Source organism: Lepisma saccharinum, chromosome 29, assembly GCF_977018435.1.
Source record: "Lepisma saccharinum chromosome 29, izLepSacc3.1, whole genome shotgun sequence".
Taxonomy (NCBI): Eukaryota; Metazoa; Arthropoda; class Insecta; order Zygentoma; family Lepismatidae; genus Lepisma; species Lepisma saccharinum.
The window spans coordinates 15,466,660-15,488,561 of record NC_139257.1 but is presented as its reverse complement, the minus strand read 5'-3'; the positions used below and the strand labels follow the sequence as shown (position 1 = coordinate 15,488,561).

Genomic DNA, 21,902 nt, shown 5'->3' with positions numbered 1-21,902 from the left:
AACATAGGTGTTGCCTGTTCAAGCTTGGTGTAGTTGGTAAGAGCTACGAAAGTGTGTAAAATGGACATCGAACAGGAGCGTGCAGCAGTGGTTGCCTTGTACAAGGCAAAGAAGATGCCCGCTGAAATTTTCAAGGACCTAAAACATCTGGGCATTAACAGATTATTTGTTTATCGCACGATCAGAAGGTTTACTGAGACCAATGGAATTGCTGACCATGTTAGAAGTGGTCGTCCGCGATCAGTCCGAACACCAGCTCTCGTCAAAGCCGTCAGGGAGCGAATTCGACTGAATTCCTGTCGCAAGAAGTCTCTCCTTGCAAAGCAGATGCATATGTGGACAAGAACAATTAACGAATACCTTAGACTCAAATGTTATCGACGAACAACTGGCATTTCCTCACAGCAGACATGCAGTGTAAGCAACAGCTGAAAGCAAGGGCACTCTTGCGCCGGCATGGTCGAAATGGCCACAGAAGAATTCTTTTTACGGACGAGAAAATTTTTGATGTAGAGGAATCCTATAACCGCCAGAATGATTGTGTGTATGTGCTCAAGTGCAGAAGAAGAAATGTGTGCGGCGATCCCATCATCCTGCATCCATCATCGTGTGGTGGGGCGTTAGCTTTGTAGGTGTCACATAGCTGCACTTTTACGAGAAAGGGGTTAAAACCACTACAAAAGTGTATCAAAATACCATCTTAGAGCCTGTGGTGAAGCCTCTCAAAGAAACCTTGTTCCATGGAGAGGATTGGATGTTTCAACAAGACTCATCCCCAGCACACGAAACGAAGACCACCCAGCGGTGGCTCAGGAACAATGTGCCCCACTTCATAGCAGCTAAACAGTCCTGATTTGAACCCACTGGACTACAAACTCTGATCTGTGTTGGAAGGCAAGGTCTGCCAAAAGTGTCACCCTAATTTGGAAAGTCTATAACAGACCTTGATGAAAACAGTCGCTGAAATTCTGATGGAGGTGATCCGTGCCACAATAGATGCATGGCCAGACAGACTTCAGGCTTGTGTCAAAGCAAAAGGTGGCCATTTCGAGTGAATGTTGTATTACTGTACATCTGAGAGACACAATAAAGCTCCCTGGCATGTGTATCAGAACTTATGGCACAACTAGGTAATCACCCTGTAGTAACATAGACATGTGTCCATATTTATGTAGACCCAGTATTAGGAATAAATAATAGCTTTTTTATTTTTCAGGATGTTCGTGATGATATAGGAGGGGCACAGGCCACAGGTATGAAAGGGATTCTCGTGCAAACGGGTAAATATCGACCAGGCGACGAGGAAAAAATTTCTCCCCCACCTGAGAAAGTGTGCTCGTCATTTCCAGAAGCCATCGAGTTTCTACTCCAAGAGTCAAGCAGGTCATATGCAACATAGCAGCATAGAGGATAAAATGTGTAATTGATCGAGGAACTTTCACTGGTGAGTTCAGACTGATTTTTACTGTATTAAATAAACTATCAGATTTCCAGAAATGCAAAAAAAAAATGTGTGGTGCATGATTGGAGAATCTAGTTGCATTATGCACACTAGGATGCAGAAGTATTGCTAGGCAAATTGTCCATGGCTACTTTCATTAATTCTTCTCTTGCATCATCTGTTTTTAACCTCTTAGCCTCTGGATGGTCTAATTTTTGAATCCCGCCTGTATTTCTGTTGAGGACAGATGGTCGATATTTCGACCAGCAGTGCACGGCCACAATTAATGAACCATTTCTTGAAAACTACACATGATATTTCAGTTCTGTCTTTTTTATCTTTAGTATACATTTGAAGGTATGACATACCCAAATTACAAAATTAATACATCCATTGTTACTATTTACTAACAAGCTAAATTTGAAAAAGTATTTTATTTTTCCTTCGTTACCCCATATATTATTATGGGATATATTTATAAAAGTGGCTATAATTTATAAACTACTGCATCTTTTTGAAAATTTTAAATTCTATAAGCAAGAATGAGTAAAAATTAATATTTTAAGCAACATCCGATAATTAAGTATTTGGGCGGGATGCGGGGCCCAAGAACAGATTTTTTCAAAATTTACCCAGACCACGTGGTAGTGCACGACAGCAATTAACATGCCATTTCTTGAAAACTATACACTATATTTCAGTTATGTCTTTTTTGTTCATTATCATACCCGAATTACAAAACAATATATACATTGTTGCTATTATAAACAAATGCCGTTTCCCTTTTGTTACTATGGGATAAATTGAAAATAAAAGTCTATTAACCACTCAACCACTGCATCTTTTTGAAAAAATAATTTCTTAATGTAAGAATGAGTAAAAAGCAACATTTCAAGTCAGGCACGTATCCAGAGGGGGGGCTCAGGGGGCTCGAGCCCCCTCCGAAATTTTTCGATTTACACTAGATAAAATGAGGTTTTTGGCTTGTGTGTGTGAAATAAAATATTGTCATTATAATTTAAGGAGAAATATAATTATCGAGGAAAGGCGGAGAATGTTCTAGAACCCTGAAGGATAACCCTGTTATTGATAATATTGTATGTAAACTTTTCTTCCTCTTTCGGTGTTGTCGCAACGAACTTGAGCATTATTTAAAGATTTGTCAGCATTTGGAAGTTGCACAACAAAGCACTGTTGAAGGTAGCGCCATGAGTCGGGCGATTCGTTGCATTACTACAAAAAAAGTGCGGAACATTCCAGAATATAATATGGATATAAATACGCGGATTCAATTTCACAGTTGGTCTGTACAACAGAATAATTCAATAAGACTTCAGGAGTAAGTGTGACAGTCGATTAGTGATCAGTCAGTGTCCATTGACTGTTTTTTAAGATGTAGAGATTTGGGGGGGGGGGGACAGGACTAGTGACACATTTTCCTGGAAAGTGCAGAAGTGTGCCACTATTAGTACAAGTTCGGGTCCAAAGCTGAAGACATTGCCGACAGTGTAGTGCTAGTTTTGGGTCATGAGCCGAAGAGATCGGTCTCTAAAGTAAATATTTCAGCAGTAATGGGCATTGGAGCATCATTTTTTTTAAAGAAAAAAAGGAAATAAGCTGCACAGATCGACTAAAAATCTAAGTTTTGAGTGACGATTTATTAGTGACCGGTCCAAGTTTCGTGTATGCAGTCCGAGAGTTTCGTGGGTTAAAAAAGGACTTTTTAGTCAACTTGTTTGGAAAAACACTCAAACACTAAGTACCACAAAGAGGCAGCCATGAAGGCCGAAAATTTTATGAATGTCGAGAACAGAAAGCAAGATGATGTTGCATATGTGGAAATTTTAGCGGAGAAAGCAAGCTGGACCATGACTCCAAAACCAGGGTCTCTGGCATATACCGTGCCATTCTTTGTTCTACCAAGTGAGCTACCTAGTCAACCTTGGCTTCGCTTGATCTTTTGCTGTCGCTGTAGAGCAATGGCACGGTATGCCTGGTGGAGCCTGCATTTTCCGCTAAAATTTTTGCATGGCACATCTCTTGTGTATGCCCAACAGTAAGATGTTGCCTGTTTAATTAACAAGCACAGAAAAAGGAGACAGAATAAAACTAAGGGACATTCCCACCGGTTGACAAGATATTTTTCTTCTGTGGTCAAGACGAGCTGCCGTTTCAAGGTGACAATGAGATTGACCCACCAGGTTTCACACCGAAGCTACAAGCTATACGTGTCGCTTGAGGATTTCACAAATCGAACACAGGCTTGTGCAGCCTGTCGTGCCGCTACGGTGTGAAAAGTTTCTGTTGATTGGGTCACTCATTGCAAACTACGTGTGTGTGCCTTCGGTCTGAATTCTTCCTAAATCTTGAAGATCCAAGTCACAGAGATGGAAAATTAGGATTTTTGTTAAGGTTACGTTTCGAAGGCAGGCGACAACACCATAAAGGATCATATCCAAACCTGGAAGAACACATTCGAATGGATTGTCCACTGCATAACAGCTTCGTGAAACGAACACACATACACATACTGAGATCGTTTCGGCACAAACACAACGTTCGTACATTGCAACAGAGGAGTCGAGTGATAAAAAATGTCCCGATATCACGTTCTGAAAGAAGAAAACAGCAGCTTAAACATTGGCAGATTTAGGAGACAGTTGCTCTCCATTTTTGGCCCCGCACTATGGCTTTTTAATGCTAACCTTTGTCTACCAAGAGAAAGTAAACTTTTCTTGCCCCCTCCCCCCACCCCCCCCCCCCCCCCCCCACCCCGCCGTTTTGGAACTGAATCACCACCATCGACCTTAAACCTTGAGAGGTTCTATCTATACCCCTGTAAAAAAAATGATGTTTAGCCCACCCCGAAATGAATTTCTGGATACGTGCCTGTTTCAAGTAACATCTGACGATTAAGGGTCCAGAGGGGAAGCGTGGGCAAAGGCCCTTTGTTCAAAATTTTCCATAATTATGCAAAATTTCCAAGTGCCATAATTCCCTTTTTTTTTTTTTCAAAGTTGCAGCATCCACGTTACATATCCTCATAGAGTGGTCTCTTGTGTTTCCCTTCAAATTTGGTCCATCCAGCATCCATAGGGCTGACGCCAGAAACGAAATTCTGGACATTGTCGCAACACTGCCGCTTTATTTAATGTTGTTATTTTTTTTACTTAAATAGTATCAGTCTGATTTCAATGAAATTTTGCACAATTGTAGGAATGTATCACCACTACATATATTTTTTTTATTCACTTCGGTCTATTGGGGTAGGGGGTGCACAGGGACGAGCTACGTTTTTTTTATCATCTGTCTGTAACAATTAGTTACAATTAGTTACAATTAGTTAAAAAAAAAAAAATGGCGGCCGGTACTGTTGTGCGTCGTTAGTGAGCGTGTAAAAAAATCCAAATCTTCATCGAAATACACACTAAAAGTCCGTCTGGGATACTACATACTCGTTGCGAACATATAAAGATACTACAGAGCTGAAATAACAGGTAAAATAACGTGAGAGTGAGTGAAACGTGATATAAGAAAAATGCCGAGCTGCTGTGATTGCAACAGAATGATACGAGAAATGGAAAGACTGAAACTGGAGCTGTCGTCTAAAGACGAAATCATAAAACTGCTTGAAACAGACAAACTTGAACTGCTAAAAACGAAAAAAGGACAAAAAGGGGAAAATGTGTGGACAGAAGTAGTCAAGGGTAATGTAAGCAAAAAACCACTAATGCGTACCAGCATAAACGGACAAAACTACAAGGTATCAAACCAATTTATACATCGAAATCCATATGAGGTACTATACAATGCAGAAGCTAACCCCTCAACAACAAAATCTGTCAACTTAACGGGGCCAAGCAAAAAAGAAAATGGTAACGAAACTGGTAAACTCAAAAAGCAAGACAAATTTAACCCAAATAAAGAGTTCAAATGCAAGGTCTTAATTTTAGGCGATAGCCATAGTCGTGATATTGCATCAAAAATGTCAGAAAAATGCAATAAGTACGAAATAACTGGATACACTAAACCAGGGGCTCCACTGAATGAAGTAGTGAAATCAGCGGCTTCCATGTGCAAAAACTACGGAAGCAAAGACTGTGTAATCATAATGGGTGGATGTCGCCAAAAACGAGGCAAAAAATGTGATACCAGTACTAAAAAAGTGCCTCGAAATTGTACAAAACACAAACGTCATTGTTACAGGAATCCCACATAGGTATGATCTCATTCCAACCTCTTGTGTAAACATGGAAATTGAAAGGGTTAACTCAAAAATCTCGAAAGTGTGCAAATTCTTCCCCACAGTAAAAATGTTGAGTGTCAACGACATTGGTAGAGATGGGCATACTACGCATGGTCAGCATCTGAACAGAAGAGGCAAAGACGTTCTGTGTAATAAACTCTGCTTACTGCTGAACAATTCATCTCCACAAAACAACAATGTTACCATAGTCCTCCCCGCACCTCAATCTATTGGAAAGGAGAAGGAAACAATCCTAGTGCAAGTGCTGAATAGTGAAAATCATCTCGAGAAGATAACTGAAAAAGATGCAGTTGAAAGGGAAAAGGTAACAAACAACACTACCAAAAAGGTGAGTAAAGAATCTTTGTGTAATGTGCTCCACCGTGAAAATGAAGTGAGTGACAAACTACCGGAAAAAAATGAAACATCTGAAATTGCGAATACAAGTGATGGAGCTCTAAGACTGTCAAGAAGGGAAAAACGTGTACCACAAAAATTTCATGAAGATTTTTTATTGTAGAACCTAGTGACAAGAGTGATGATAAAAAAACAAAAGAAGGGAAAGGTACTCATGATAAAAAAGTAAATGCAAAAGAAAACACATTAAATATATTTCATCAAAACATACAAGGCCTTACCACAGCAAAAAAGCTTAATTTAGAAATATTTATGCAAAATGAATTATGTAACATTGATGTAATTTGTCTGACAGAACACTGGCTGCGAAAAGATGATCTTAACTACATAAACTTTCCAAATTTTACCCTAGCAACCAGTTTCTCCAGAGAAAATAAAATCAGGGGTGGGTCATGCATATTCATAAAAAATAACATTAAGGCAAAAGGGAGCAAACAATTCAACTACCTGAATGAGGAAAAAGAATTTGAAAGTTCCATAGTTGAATTTCCACCACTTAGGCTAGTATTAATTTGTGCATACAGAACACCCGACAGTAATATCAACAACTTTACTAGGAAACTAGATGTAATATTAGATGCTTATTCCAAAAGAAAAATCAAATCCATACTAATAGGAGATTTTAACATTGATTTCCTGAGTCAAAAAATAGAACATGAGGTAGAAATATTCATGAAAGCTCACAATCTGACAGCAGTTGTGAGAGTACCCACACGAATCACATCAACTTCAAAAACAGCAATTGATCAGGTTTTCTTAAACACCAACTTATTTGTATACAGTGTCAATACAATTAGTACTGGCTTTTCAGACCATGAGGCACAATGCATAAAAATTAGTGCAGCACAAAACACAAACCAAACACACACACCTTATAGACACATAAATACCACAAAAAGAGAATATAATGAAGCTAATTTTAGTTACTTTAACTACTTAATAAGTAGAGAATCGTGGGATGGCCTATACTACCAAACTGATGTGAATGAAGCATACGAGACATTGCAGTCTGCCATTTCATACTCATTTAATTTAGCATTTCCCAAAATAACAAAAAAAAATATACATTAAAACAAAATCAAATTGGATAACACCCGACATCAAAGAAAACTGGAAAGATTTCATCATAATGAATAAATGCAGACACAAATTCAAAAGTGAAACATTCAATTCATATCTAAAGGAAAAAAGAAAGGAGTTTGAAAACTCAGTCAAGGAAGCAAAAAAAGACTATAATAGCAATATGATCCTAGACTCAAAAAACAAACAAAAAACCTTGTGGCATATTGCAAAAACCGAATTAGGTATGGTAGGGAAAGAAAAATACAAAGACAACATATCACTAAAACACGAAGGCAAAAGCGTGGTCAATCCCCAAGATGTAGCATCAACTTTCAATAAATACTTTACTGGGATAGTAGAAAAAATAACAAAAAACATCCAAAAACAAAATCATAAAACTAGTAATATAACTAAAGTAGATTCCAGTATATACTTACTCCCAGCAGACGAGAAGGAAATATTTAGCTTAATAAGTCGCTTGAAAAACAATTATTCTGCCGGCATAGATGAGATACCTGACATTGTAATAAAAAAATGTGCCGCACACCTGTGTGTCCCAATACGTCATGTAGTTAATCTAAGTCTCCTTACCGGTAAATATCCAGAACAGCTAAAGACTGCCATAATAAAACCTCTGCACAAGAAAGGGTCAAAAAATGAAATGAGTAATTACAGACCAATCTCTCTTCTCCCAGTCATCTCAAAAATACTTGAAAGGGTTATGTACAATAGATTATTAACATTTTTTAACAAATTTTCCATCATTTCTGAACAACAACATGGTTTTTGCAAAGGAAAATCTACACAATCTGCTATACACACATTCACAGAAGCAATTAGAGAAATTTTGGATAAAAAAGAACACTGTGTAGGGCTCTTTCTTGATCTAACAAAAGCATTTGACACTGTCAACCACAAACTCTTGGTAAAAAAAATGGACCAGTATGGGATCAGGGGAGTAGCAAAAGAATGGTTTAAATCATATTTAACAGACAGGAATCAGATAGTAGAAATAACTCACATCGATGAGGATAATAACAAGGAAAATTATCGATCAAAGAAACAACGTATTACATACGGTGTACCCCAAGGATCCATTTTAGGACCCTTACTTTTTTTAATTTACATCAATGACCTTCCACAAAACTGTAAAGATGCAAACACAACTCTCTTTGCTGAAGATAAAACTGTTCTTATAGCAGGAACAAACACAGAACGGTTAAAACACAACATAAAGAATACAATCACTCACATCTCACAGTGGATAGAAAAAAATGGTCTTGTGGTAAACACTAAAAAAACAAATGCAATTAGATTTCAAATCAACAGCTGTAGCAGTGAAACTCCAGAAATTAACTTTCAAGATCAGGACATAGAATATGTATCTAACATAAAATTTCTTGGCGTACAACTGTCTGAAAATTTAAAGTGGGATCTACACATTGAAGCTACAGCAAACAAGGTTAGTGGGTTTTGTTATGCGATAAGAACAGTAAGAAATGTAGTAAATCTAGAAGCAGCAAAAACACTATACTATGGCATCATTCACTCTGTATTACGGTACGGCATCATTTTCTGGGGGAACATGAACAAAAGCATTACATTATTCAGACTACAAAAGATAGCTGTTAGAATTCTGGCAAATGCTCCAACAGATGCACCATGCAAACCATTATTTCAAGAATTACAGATATTGCCAGTTCCATGCATATACCTATATGAAATCCTAACAAGCATGAAAATTTGTCAAAATACACACACAGCAAATAAGGACTACCACACCTACAACACCAGGGGAAAGAATGACTTACATATGGCATTACACAATACCACATTCTACCAAAAAGGGGTAACATATAATGGTATACGCTTATTTAACATGCTACCAAATGCATTCAAAAATATAAAGTCATTGCCAGTATACAAGTTACATCTAAAAAGATTCCTAAAGGAACATTGTTTTTACACAGTGCAAGAGTACATTGATACCGTAAGTGACAGGAATAGCAACAATAATATAACAAAGTAGGACTGACCTATCATCATTTTTTTTATTTTTGTTTTGCTGTTCGATTTAATTTATCTAGATGTAAGTATAGGTGACTATTTAATGCTCAATTTATGTTTGTGTGTATGTATATATATATACATGTGTGTACATAATGTCATAGCAAATTAAGCAAACATTGAATATAGAAAACATATGTCTCAAGAAAATAACATTGAGCATGCATTTATTCTCTTTATACGATATCTTGTATCTCATACTATCTATTGTATTTTATATTATATTATGCCTATAATTTTATAGATGTATTCTAAATGTACATGTACAATGTGACAATTCCAAACTTTTGTAAAGTTGAATGGATGCTAATAAATCAATCAATCAATCAATCAGTTCTCTAGATCCGATTTTTTTGTACTTCGCAGCAAGTTTGAAAAGCCAAGCTTGAAAAGGCACCAGCTTCAATGGAAATACAGATGTCCAAGGTTCCGCCATGTAAAGATTAAATAATATATTTTTAAGTATGTTAATGCAGAGTTTGTCATCAGCTTGTTCTTTTGTTTTAATTCTTGCAGCTCTCATTGGGTTAACACATTGAATCCCATGTTCGTGCTATGCACGAGCATCCTGGATATGGTGTGTGTTCCATGCACATGCATAGTGTGGGCCAATATCACTTGAATGTTTAAATTTACGATGCTGGGAGTTCTTTTGGTATGCCTCTGCATTGTGCTGTACCCTGGTGGTGAAATTTTGAACCGCCTTCTCATTGAATGGAAAGTACGTTCATTTCATTGATTGCAGTACTAGGACTATATTTTTAGTGCTTCATCATCACTCACAAATACACACACACATACACATACTTGACCATGTGTGCCCATATGGGGGGAAAGGGGTGCTCGAGCTCCTCTTTCTGGCTAATGGAATTTAGTATGCTAACATTACTTTTTATGTTGATGACAGGATCCATTTCAGTACACCCTACATATGGAATCTTGAAGATCCCTCCCCTGAGAAAACTCCTATTGGCACCCATGCACTTGACCAATGTGTTTACTTGAAATATCAAAAGAAATGGAACACTGATTTATTTACTTGCACACCGCCTGTGTTTCATACTAAGGGTATGTATGTTTAGTATTAGAATACTAATAGTTTTTCTTGTATGTACGTATTGCTTGCATTCTAGAATTATTTCTCTTGTAATTTACGGTTATTACAAGCATAAAAACACAGTTTTTCGTTGTGAATTTTCAGGAGAACACACGCTCCCTTCATCAGATATTTTTTTTTGATTTGACTAAAAAATAGTTATATCCTGAAATGTCACAACGAAAAACTGTGTTTTTATGCTTGTAATAACTGTAGACTACAGAAGAAATAATTTTAGTATTAGAAGTTCTGACTTTTTCATTAAATGAAAAACAAGGACTATGTTGAACATCTCTAGCACACGCAAGAATACTCAGATTCTAATTGTTTCTTTTTTATCGTGTAGGCAATGAAATTGCCTTTATTTTGATGTATCACACATGTACAGTGTGTCCGAGAAATCTCCGTACCCCTAGGTTTTAGTATCACAGGGAGCAATGTCAGTGTAATTTTAGTTTATTTATTTAGTACATACTATAGTTCAGTACTTACATATATGAACTATGTATCTAGTGGATCTGTATATGCTCCATCGTGCTGTACATGACATGTTCCGGAGCGTCTGAGGAGTTACCTTTCGAAAAGCTGCCTCCACACTTTCGCGCAATTCTTCATCTGTCCTGTACCGACGATGAGAGACATGTGATTTGATTATTCCCCACAATGAGTTGTCCGGTGTTGTAAGATCCAGGCTTGGTGGGGTCCATTTCAATGTGGATGGAGATGTTGGAGAATCATGCCCAATCCAGCTGCCTGGAAATTGTTCATTAAGGAAATCATGTACCTGAAAAGCAAAATGGGCTGGAGCTCTGTCCTGCTGTACCCTCAAACAATCCATGATTCCCTTCACTTGCAGCTGAGGAAATAACAACGTTTGCAACATGTGTAAATAAGAATGTCCATTCACATATTCGTCAAAAAAATATGGTCCGAACAAGTATTGTGATGTCATCCCGGCTCATGTCTGTGACCATGAGAGCAGTGTTACCAATGCCACAACTAAAATTACACTAACATTGTTCTCTGTGATACTCAAACCTAGGGGTACGGGGACTCCTCGGACACCCTGTATAGTAAGACCAAAAAATAAATTGTTTCAGATTGTTGAAAATCACATAAAATGCCCGGGTTTCTGAGTTATTGCCAATTTAAAATACCCTGGGATTCAATGTGTTAAACAAAGAGAATAAACATAGGGATGGACAATTTGCTTGGTAATACTTATGCATCCCACTGTACATTCAAGAGTAGAATCGCTGTTGTTGCTGTTAAAAATTAATCTGATTTGTATATTATTATGCTCTATGGCAGGGATTCACATGGGACAATCTTTTTTGTTTCACGGCACCCGTAGTGTTTCAAACTTTTTCCACGGGGCCAAGGTCAGAATGTAAGCATATCTCACGTGCAATGCACATTTAGTGTGGTTAGATTGCTTGCCTTAGGTTAAAAAATAAACACACATTTCAAATTCAGAAACATTTTACATGCAAAAAATACTAAATAAGCACATATTTCGAACAACAATATCATTTCTGTGAAAATGTTGGAACATTTTGCGGTGCCCCTGTAAGCTATCCACGGCACCCCAGGGTGCTGTGGTGCACACGTTGGGAACCACTGCTCTATGGGAAATATTGCTGTCAAGATAGTTGTTTCCATTCTTCTGTGAGATGTGGAAATAATAAATAGCTTGTCTTTGTTAACTTGAAACATCAAATATTAATCTGCTCAAAGATCATTTGTATCTAGGAAAACTGGTAAAAATATTGAGATGTACAAAAGATTTTATTCAACTTGTATATTTCCACTAATTGCAGCAAGATACATACATATTCAGGTGCACTCAAAACTGCTGCACAGTATATAAAAGCATGTTGTTTTTGGTATTTTGATACGTGAGAAGAAATTCTAATATTATTTTATTTGTAAATATATTAGTTATTATGCTACAAAATAGGTGATTTAGTGTCAATAATTATATTACAGTCAGTTTCCTTAATTCTGCTTGTCAGAAAATAAAAATCTTTGTTTTTAACATTTTTGAAATATTTTTATGTTCTGTTAAGTGATGAGCTGGTTACATGGAGGGGGATGGTGATGAAGGCAGGAAAAGCATGGAAACTGCTATAACTACACTCTGTAAAAAAAAAAATAGCATCACTGTATTCTTATTACGGATGTTGACAATTTTGAGTTTCACATGCATGCATCTTTCCTGCACAACTTGAAATCAATTGATTGAAGCCTTGGTCTGGTATCACTGTGTAGTGTGGTGTTATTCTTTTGTTGATATAGTGTTTGGAGTGTCCGCTAGAGGGTGTTGCAATCAGTTACTGATGCAAGGCTTTGTAATTAATTGTCAGGAATCTGTAAAACGATTGTTAGTAGTGCAACTTGTGACATGTTTTATGTTGCAAACTACATGTTCATTATTGACAGTTTGTATACGTTATCATATTTGTGAAGTGTTCTGGTGGTGTGTAGTGTATTTGAGCGTGTTTTCTCGAAACAAATGGGCAGAAAGTGTGACATTTCACCACGTAAGCAAGGAATGGTTCTTGCTTTGCATATGGATTGGATGGTCATTCTCAGAGAGAAATTGGTCGACAACTTCAAATGCATCAATCCACAGTTAGCCGCTGCCTGCAAAAGCAACAAGAACATGGAAAATCATCACTGAGAAGTCAGTGTGGCAGAAAGAAAAATACATCACCTCGACTGGATCGTTTGATAAAGGACATGGCACTGAAGAACAGAGGATTGAGTTCACGCCAAATTGCACATAAACTTCAAAATGACGTGGGAGTTAACCTTACTCATACTACTGTAGTATCCCGACTAAAGAAACAGGGTGTTTCTAAACACGTCCCACGTAAAAAACCCAGACTAACTGACCCACATGCAAAAGCTAGACGTGAGTTTGTCGCACGTTATGGCGCATGGAATGATACAGATTGGGAACATGTGATATTTTCTGATGAAAAACGATTTAAATTGCTGGGGAAGGACAGCTCAGTTAAACTGTGGATGCGGAAGGGAGAAGAACTTGCAAAATCTTGTATTTTAGAAACTCAAAAGTTTTGTGGCAGTGTTATGATTTGGGCATGTTTCTCTGCAAAAGGGATTGGCAGGATGGATATTTGCACAGGGACCCTTAAGGCTGATCAATATCTGGAAATCCTGAATCGGAAAATTCTACAAACTGCAGGAGATCATTTTTCTGGACAGAATTTGGACTTCTTTATTTTTCAAGACGATAATGCAATCTGTCACCATGCTCAGGTGGTGAATAACTGGTTTCATGATATGAATATTGAAAGACTTTGTTGGCCGCTCAACTCTCCAGACATGAATCCTATAGAAAACCTGTGGGCTATGATGTGCAAAAAACTTGGTAATCAGACGTACAGGTCAAAAGAGGAACTTATGGCAGCAATTGTACATGTTTGGAATGAAATTGAGGTTGAATATTCTCAAAATCTCATTCATAGCATACCTCGAAGGTCAGAAGCACTTAGGAAGGCAAGGGGTGGCCACACTAAGTACTAGTCAAAGTATTTACTTACTATCATTACAAATTGACATATCATGATGCATTTAAATCCTTTGTTCAATCTTTTTACTTGTAAAAATTGTCTTTGTGCGAAAACGTTCCACAAGCTATATTTGCAATAATTTTGTTATTTGTTCTGTAAAGTGCATTATGTACGTAACTATGACTTAAATAATAAAAATATATTGTACAGATATAGTGTTTTATATAATTGTTAGGAAAACGAATCGACAAGTCGAATTAAATCAATAAAACAACTGATAATTCACGAGCGAAATGCTGAACGACCAAAAGTAATGAAGTGATGCATTTTTTTTTTACAGTGTGTATTAAAGCCTTGTTTTAATAAAACACTAAAATGCTGACCAAGGCAAAATGTATTGTAAAATAAGACACTACAGAAGGTTGTTCGCTTTATATCCGACCATTTTTGACGGGTACTCACCTTAAGAGATACCTTGCCGCCAACACCGATCATGTTCTATTGGACACCCAGCATTGTGGACTATCGCCCAGCATCGCAGTTTCCATTGCAGCAAGCTCCGGCGCAGGACAGGCATGGGAATTCTGTCCCACTTCTCCCTGCAAGCTTTCCATAGACCATCCAGGGTGCGCGGGCGGCGATGTTGAAGACGTCGTTTCAACAGTCCAAATGCGCAAAAATCCATTGGACTGGCATCTGGGCTTTTCACAGGAACGTCTTCAAATGGAATGACACGAATTCCTAATTCCTCTGCCATTTCCTGGTAAAAACGTAATGATGTTCTGGCGGAATGACTCAAAACCTTGTCCATATGGATCATCACCTGGTTCGCATCCATTCCATACAATTGTGGGATGTCTGTCCGATAGATAGGTGTCAGAATGGAGTCTTGGAAGTATCTGGCATTCACCTTCACGTTTTTGTCCACCTTGCGTATCATCAACTTACCCTCTTGTTACAACCATAAAGCCACGAGGGAAACTTTCCCTGCACTAACGAACAAAGTTGCTGCGCCCCTTGCCGTCAAAGTCACGGTATGTGACACTTGGCTTGCAGCCCTTCTCCTGGTGGTTTTCGTGGGTGAATGTTTCGCAAGGAGAGCCTGTTGTGTGTAACGGGCCACAATAGCTTTTGCAGTAGTCACCCAGAGTGTTTCACAATGCGTACGTATGAAAACTTAGCATGGAAAAGGGCCATTACGTAACCCTCCCAATACCGGTTGATTTTCGACGCCATTGGATAACATTCACTACCAACACTCACGCACCTACAACGTCAGACACAACACTGCTCCCGCCAGCAGATCCATAGTTCCAGCATGATACACCAGGTGGCAGCACCAAATCGACAATGGTCAAATATAAAGCGAACAACCTCTGTATTTTGATATAATTCTTGACCATTTTTAAGCAAAACTGTTGTAAATTTGAATGGAATACTCACTCACTAATATTAATCATTAAGCCTGTTTTATTGTCCATCTTGCATGAACTGAATGAGGTTTGACGACCGCTCGGAAGATGGATGGGCTGGAGCTTTGTTTAAAAAAAAAACTGTCATACTTTTTGCACTGGGTGTCATTGATGTTGGATGAGTAATGTCTTGTTTTTCATTTTCGGGGGTTCCTAGCATTAATAATTTGCAGTCCACATCCATACGTAATTAATTATGCCTAACCTAATGTTCCTGCCTTACTTCACGGGCAAATTGACATGTGAGACTTTAGCCAACTTAAGTAATCACTCTCGAGGCCACAGAGAGCAATGCATATTTCTTTTCGTTCTCACTGTACACACCGAAATTATGTGTCAATTGTGCTTCATCCATGATGCTTTTTTAAAAACTGAAGAAAAGACTGGTGGTGAAATTTTGAACAGTCTTCTCATTGAATGGAAATTTACCTTATCATGCAAGAGTGACGACAAAACACTATGCCTCCCCCATGGTGCAGAGGTGGTGTTGTCGCCTTGTAATCAAGAGGTCCTGGGTTTGATTCCCAGTGGAGGCACATAATGGTTCGGATTGCACTTGAAACAACAACTCAATCGATCAATCAAACAAAACATACATGTAGACCAGACAATGCCTCCCCAATAGCGCAGTGGGAGCATTGTCGTCTTGTATCAAGGGGTCCCGGGTTCGATACCCAATGAAGGCACATAGTGGTTCAAATCCCACTTTAAACTGTAGGTCCAGTCCCGATTAGCCTTACTGTGCATAAAGTGGACTTAAAACATAAACTCAATCAATCAATGTAGACCAGACTTTATTTTTAACAACTTTTATAGTTACTATTTCCAAGCATGGGAATCGGTAAGAGTATTTATATGGGTATCGGTTGAAACTGGTTTCGGCTAATCCCTAGTTCTAATGCTTCTATTAGCAGCGGCAATTTTCTTGTGGTTGCACAAGATGCAAGACCTGAACGTGAAAATTTTTGGCTTCTTTTCTCTTTCGTGAAAAGAGAAACTTCCTAGTTACTCAATTTTTGCTTTGATCGTGCACTTTTACTCACTCTGCCCACCCTAAAATAGGGTTGCAGCTTCTGCTTTCCATGTGAAGTGTTTTCAATTAAGTAAAATAAACTTCAATGGCTCTACAGACAATTAATGTGTCATGTTCGCTGTTTTCTGAGCTCTTGGTAAGTTAGTATGTGGACCTTTTGGTGTCTCGGCTCATTCACATTGCTAACAGCTAGACAACAGGAATACAAAGCACTTGAAAAGATTTATAATTGAGAATATGCTCGTCTCGCAAATTACTGCAAGTTTAATAATTTTCTGAATGTAAGTGACAATGGTTCTTTAAAAATGTGCAAAGTTAATTGGACATTTCCCATTGTATACTACTTATACTTACTAGAAAGACACATTTTGAGAGCTCACCTCTTCTCTCTCATCTTCAAGCAAACATTTACAAAATTCTTGCTGGTGGTGATGAACTAATGGCAGGCAGACCTGTATATGCTTACCAACTGTCCAGTGCCACCCACACCCCCTGGTATTCCATTCTACTTGCTCCTACTTCTAGTTAACACATTCGGGTCTGGCCTCATAATACAGCATTTTTACCTCTGGTCTGCGGTTTTTGGTTGTTTTTCAAAAAATCATGGAAAAAATATTTTTAATTTGTTTTTATTTACCACATATTTCTTAAATCTACAAAACTTCCTCTTTTCAATGAACAAAAATTTGTTAAATTTTATTTTCATTTTTAGACATTTTTGAATATTTTTTTCAGCAATGTTTTGTGAAAAAAAAAGTACAGCATTGTAACAAATGTTAATATAGAGATATTTTAAGTTCGTAATCTGGAAATTTCAATAAATAACTACATAAACCCTCAATACATCTTTTGAATCTTGCATAAGAATACTTCTTATGTGCACATAACAAAAAAAAATAATTCCAAATTACAAGTAATTATCTTTTGTTTGAGAAAGTGGCTGCAGGACAGGACAATGTATCAGTTGGTTCTGCGTTATCTCTAAAAATTAAACAAATAAATAAATAAATAAACTAAATAAATTTTCATTTCACATACACTATACAAAATAATAAATGGAAAAACTAAAAATACATCAGTGCATGTAGGAGAATCAAGCAAGAGGCAAGATGAATAGACCCAAAAAAATTACCTCTTCTCACTTCATTCATAAAATACTAGAGTTTGCAACACTTTTTATATTGTCAACAATTAATTATTACGAATACAACCTACCTTCCAAATCTTCAAATTCATCTGCATCATCAAAATCGTCTCTAACTTCAAAGTCTGAGGCTGAATCCTCATGCAGAATTTCCGCTATGCATTCCGGATCTAACGACGCCATTATAAACAATGCAGTGTTCATCAACCCGACAACAAACAGTCGCAGGTGCGAGATAAAAATAGCACATGTTACTTAACGGTCGGAATTTCAACAGAGGGGCTTGAATGAACATGCACATGAGACGAAGTACGAACATAGCCCATAGTTCAATTGGCAAAGCGATTGCATACCGCAGGATGGGCTATGCCAGTCGTTCGTCCACATTGACTTTAAGGGCTATGCCCGTCGTGAGACCCCCAATGTGTTAATATTTCTATTTTTTTTTAGAAGAAAGGAGAGAGGTGGGGCATAAATTAGCTTGAATTTTTTAATTGAATTGAGGCATTTGAAGAATATAGAACACAGAGAGATAAAGTGAAGAAACTGCTTCAAGAGGGCAAAGAAAGAAATAATGTAGCAAAATCATAAAGAAAATTTTAAAAAACCTTTTGTACAAAACACATTATTCATGCAATCAAAATCACAAAACGACATGAATTTGGTACAAAATGCAAAATGCAAAATACTGCAAAAATTCAACATTTGTTGTGCTTAAGGCTTAAAAATATAATGTACCATATTTGCACATGTGATGTGCATGTTTTCCAAGTTTTTAACCACCAGAAGGCTACAGGGCATACTGAGTGAAGAAGTTGCGTGGTTTGGGCAGAGATCGAGTGATCACCCACCCACGCTGGGGCCGTAGCATCGGCATTTATCATGCAAGAAACCTTTTGCATCACTGAGCAAAGCAGTGGGATTCTCATGGAGATAGGGCATGCACCTACACCTACAGGGGTGCCATAACATTGGTGTTTGTAGCACAAGAATAGGAAAATAACTTCCTGAAAAATTGTTTCGAACTTATGAATTGCAAACAGCCATAGACCATGTCACTTAGAAATTAAAACACTAATTTAAAAGCACAAAGAGTATATTATTTTGGGTATATTTGGCAAAAAAGTGTGCCATCCGTGAATTTTATGAAAAAGTAGAAAAAACAACTATTTTGGGATAAAAAACCAAAAAATCAAGGTCCCTACTCATAGGGTTTTGTACAAGGCTGCTGCTTTGTTTTTTGTCATTATCCAGTTTGGTTCTTTACATAGCACAGTTAGCTTGTTTCAATGAAATCTATGTTCAGTTATTTTTGCTGCTTTTGTTCATCTGTCTAGAGGAGATCTGGCATCTCTCAGCAGAAACACAACGGATTCCAATTTACCTGGAAAGCTAACGCATCATCTGGCATATTATGCATGTGGTGCTGTTTTCTTGTTTCACCCCCTTCCAATAACTCATCTGCTCCCCACCCCATCTACCTTAGTTTGGGTCCGAGAGATTGACGGGGAAATATCGGTGTCCTTTTACAAGCATTCCTTCAGTGTGTTTTTAATTTTGCCTCATCTGGGGGGAGGGGGAGGGGGACGAAATGTTTCTCTATGTACACCAAAACTTCCACGGCAACTTTGCAAGATTTTGCTAACATCCTGAATGTGAAAATGCCAACAACTAATGCAGTTGCTCAACAACAACAAGGAAGGAATATTTTTCATTCTGATTGTTGAGCAAGCGGAGGATGACCAGATTCTTCTGCTGCCGTTGCTCCAAAGGTATGTGTGGTGAACACCAGTCAAAGTGTTATTTTGAGTGCACACAAGACTATGCTATGCATGTCTTTTGTAAGTAAATACTAACTTTTGTGGTAAATAAAATAGGTTTTGCAAAATTTATGCTCTTTTTTTTTTCCTGAAGAAATCAATAGTCCAGCAGACGAATGGTTAGCTTTAGAGATGTGACGAAGCTGAAAATTTACCGATGCCCTCACTGATAATTTTTGGAACTGAGAGTTTTTGTAATAAAATTATTGCAAACTCTCATTCACAGGATCAACCTAACTCAAAATCGGAAATAAAAAAGTACATTGCTGAACCAGGACCTGCTGTTGTATTGGAAATTCAAAAATGAATATATTCAAACCTGAAGCAAGTGCCGCGAAAATACTTGGGCATACCTGCTGCATCAGTATTCAGTGATTGAGTGTTCAGTGTTGTTGAACAGATTTGAGAAGAAGAAGTAGGTTACTTCCTGAAGTGCTTCCAAATCTCGTGTTTCTGAAGTTGAATCTGGCAGAACAGGAATTCATTTTGCATTTCAAAGAACTGCTTGTGTACTAATGTTTAATCTCTTGAGAATCCATGTTCTTCTTAAAGCTTCACATAACATTTTGTAGATGCAAATGTACATTCGCATCTCTTGAGAATATATAGGTTACGTATATACATATGATATGCAATAGAAATGTACATAGCAAATTTATTTTTGTCATGCTGAAAATAACATCCCATTTCTGTTTAATAATCTTATGTATCGAAATCGGTTAAATATCGGCATCGGTATCGGTTCCAAAAATTGTCGGTCAGTACATCGGCATCAGTAAATTTTCAGCTTCGTCACATCCCTAGTATATACATATATATTCTCAAGAGATGTGAATGTACATTTGCTTCTACAAAAGGTGGTTATGTGTACCTTTAAGAAGAACATGGATTCTCAAGAGATTTTATATTAGTACACAAGCAGTTCTTTGAAATGCAAATGAATTCCTATTCTTAATGTTGGAGATTTACTGCTGCCAGATTCAACTTCAGAAACACAAGTTTTGGAAGCACTTCAGGAAGTAACCTACTTCTTCTCTAATCGCAAATCTGTTCAGCAACACTGAACACTCAATCACTGAATACTGATGCAGCAGGTATGCCCAAGTATTTTCTCAGCACTTGCTTCAGGTTTGAATACTCATTTTTGAATTTCCAATACAACAGCAGATCCTGGTTCAGCAATGTACTGTTTTATTTCCGATTTTGAGTTAGGTTGATCCTGTGAATGAGAATTTGCAATAATTTTATTACAAAACCTCTACAATAATGATGAATGATAACCTAATTTTCAATAAATCTTACAAAACTAGAATATAAAACTTATTAGATGGTAAAAACTATAGCATAATCTGTACCGGTTTAAAATATCGGATTTTTGTCGATTTTTTTACATCTGCAATTGGCTTCGGCACATCCCTGGTTAGCTTTAATATAATTTGGCACAAGACACGTTAGCTTTCTAGGATAAACATTGCATGCTGATCTAAACTTTATTTTTGTTTTAGCTGTCGTGGTTGCATAGTTTATTCAGTAATATATTACATATACTTCCCCAGGTTGGAACTTGCAGCCAATGGAATGAAGTAATTTGTTGAACTGCCTTTGTGTTGGTTGTCTTCACCCTTCATTTCCCAATGATGTAGTTGTGAAGGAAGAAATTGGTGATAAGCAGGTTAGTGGAGCAGAATCATACTAACATTGTTTAATTTTTGATATGATTCTATTTAAAGGTAATAAGGAAAACAGTAGCCTTCCATGCGTACGATATGATTGATGTACAAGTACAGGAAGTGCTATTTCATACATTGCTTTATGATTTAGAAAACGTGAAATATCAATATTATTTATGTTTGAACTGTTTTTCTACCTGGATATTCTTTGAGATATGCCAGAATATTGTCAAATTCCACACCTGCAGGAGGTGCATTAATATTGTTATTGTTGTATTCAGTTAATTATTGAAATACTACATGAAAAACCACACAAGTTCAACTGTAGTTCTGGTGACAAAATGCTGTGATAATGGAAATAAAACAGAAAAGCACGCAAGAGTTTCTCTTCTTACCTTTCCCCCAGCTGTTCTTACTCTGTGAAACTTGTATAATTATAATCCTGAACTCATTTGTATTCAGGTCTTTAAACAATAGAAAAGTTGAAAAGCATGACAACCAAAACAAAACTCCCAACATTCCATGGGTGTATCATAGAAAAGAGACTGTCTAAATTAAGGCTAGAAATGTTCTGAAATTAATAGTAGTTGTTCTACTTAAACATGAGGATATGTATTTGCCAAACTGACAAGTTTTGATATATATTGTTATTCCAATGCTCAAAACAAAAAATGTGCTAAACTTTATGAAGATAAAAGCATTTTAATATTTAATTTCCTGAGAGAGAAAAAGGTTTTACGTTTGTATAAATGTTGTCATCTGTAAAATGTGTATCTACTTATGAATGTTTACTAGGTTGTGTAAGTTAGTGTAGGAATCTATCGACAAAATATAGTCTGAAACTGCACCAGGTGAAAAAGTCAAAATTTGCACATTGTGGTTTTGGCATTGGAGC

At 37.2% G+C, this 21,902-nt stretch overlaps 1 protein-coding gene across 2 annotated transcripts in view; it reads left to right on the top strand.

Annotated features, from left to right (window-relative positions):
- The window catches only part of LOC145981637 (haloacid dehalogenase-like hydrolase domain-containing protein 2), a 40,115-nt gene extending 18,740 nt beyond the window's left edge, over positions 1-21,375 (top strand). Inside the window, exons 4-5 of one of the 2 annotated variants that reach the window (XM_083115024.1) lie at positions 1,217-1,444; positions 20,843-21,375. In XM_083115024.1, the coding sequence (XP_082971150.1) occupies positions 1,217-1,399 (183 nt within the window). In that variant the 3' untranslated portion in view covers positions 1,400-1,444; positions 20,843-21,375. The remainder of the gene's footprint in view (positions 1-1,216; positions 1,445-20,842) is intronic. The other variant, XM_083115025.1, reaches the window with a different exon arrangement.
- The last annotated feature ends 527 nt before the right edge of the window (positions 21,376-21,902 follow it).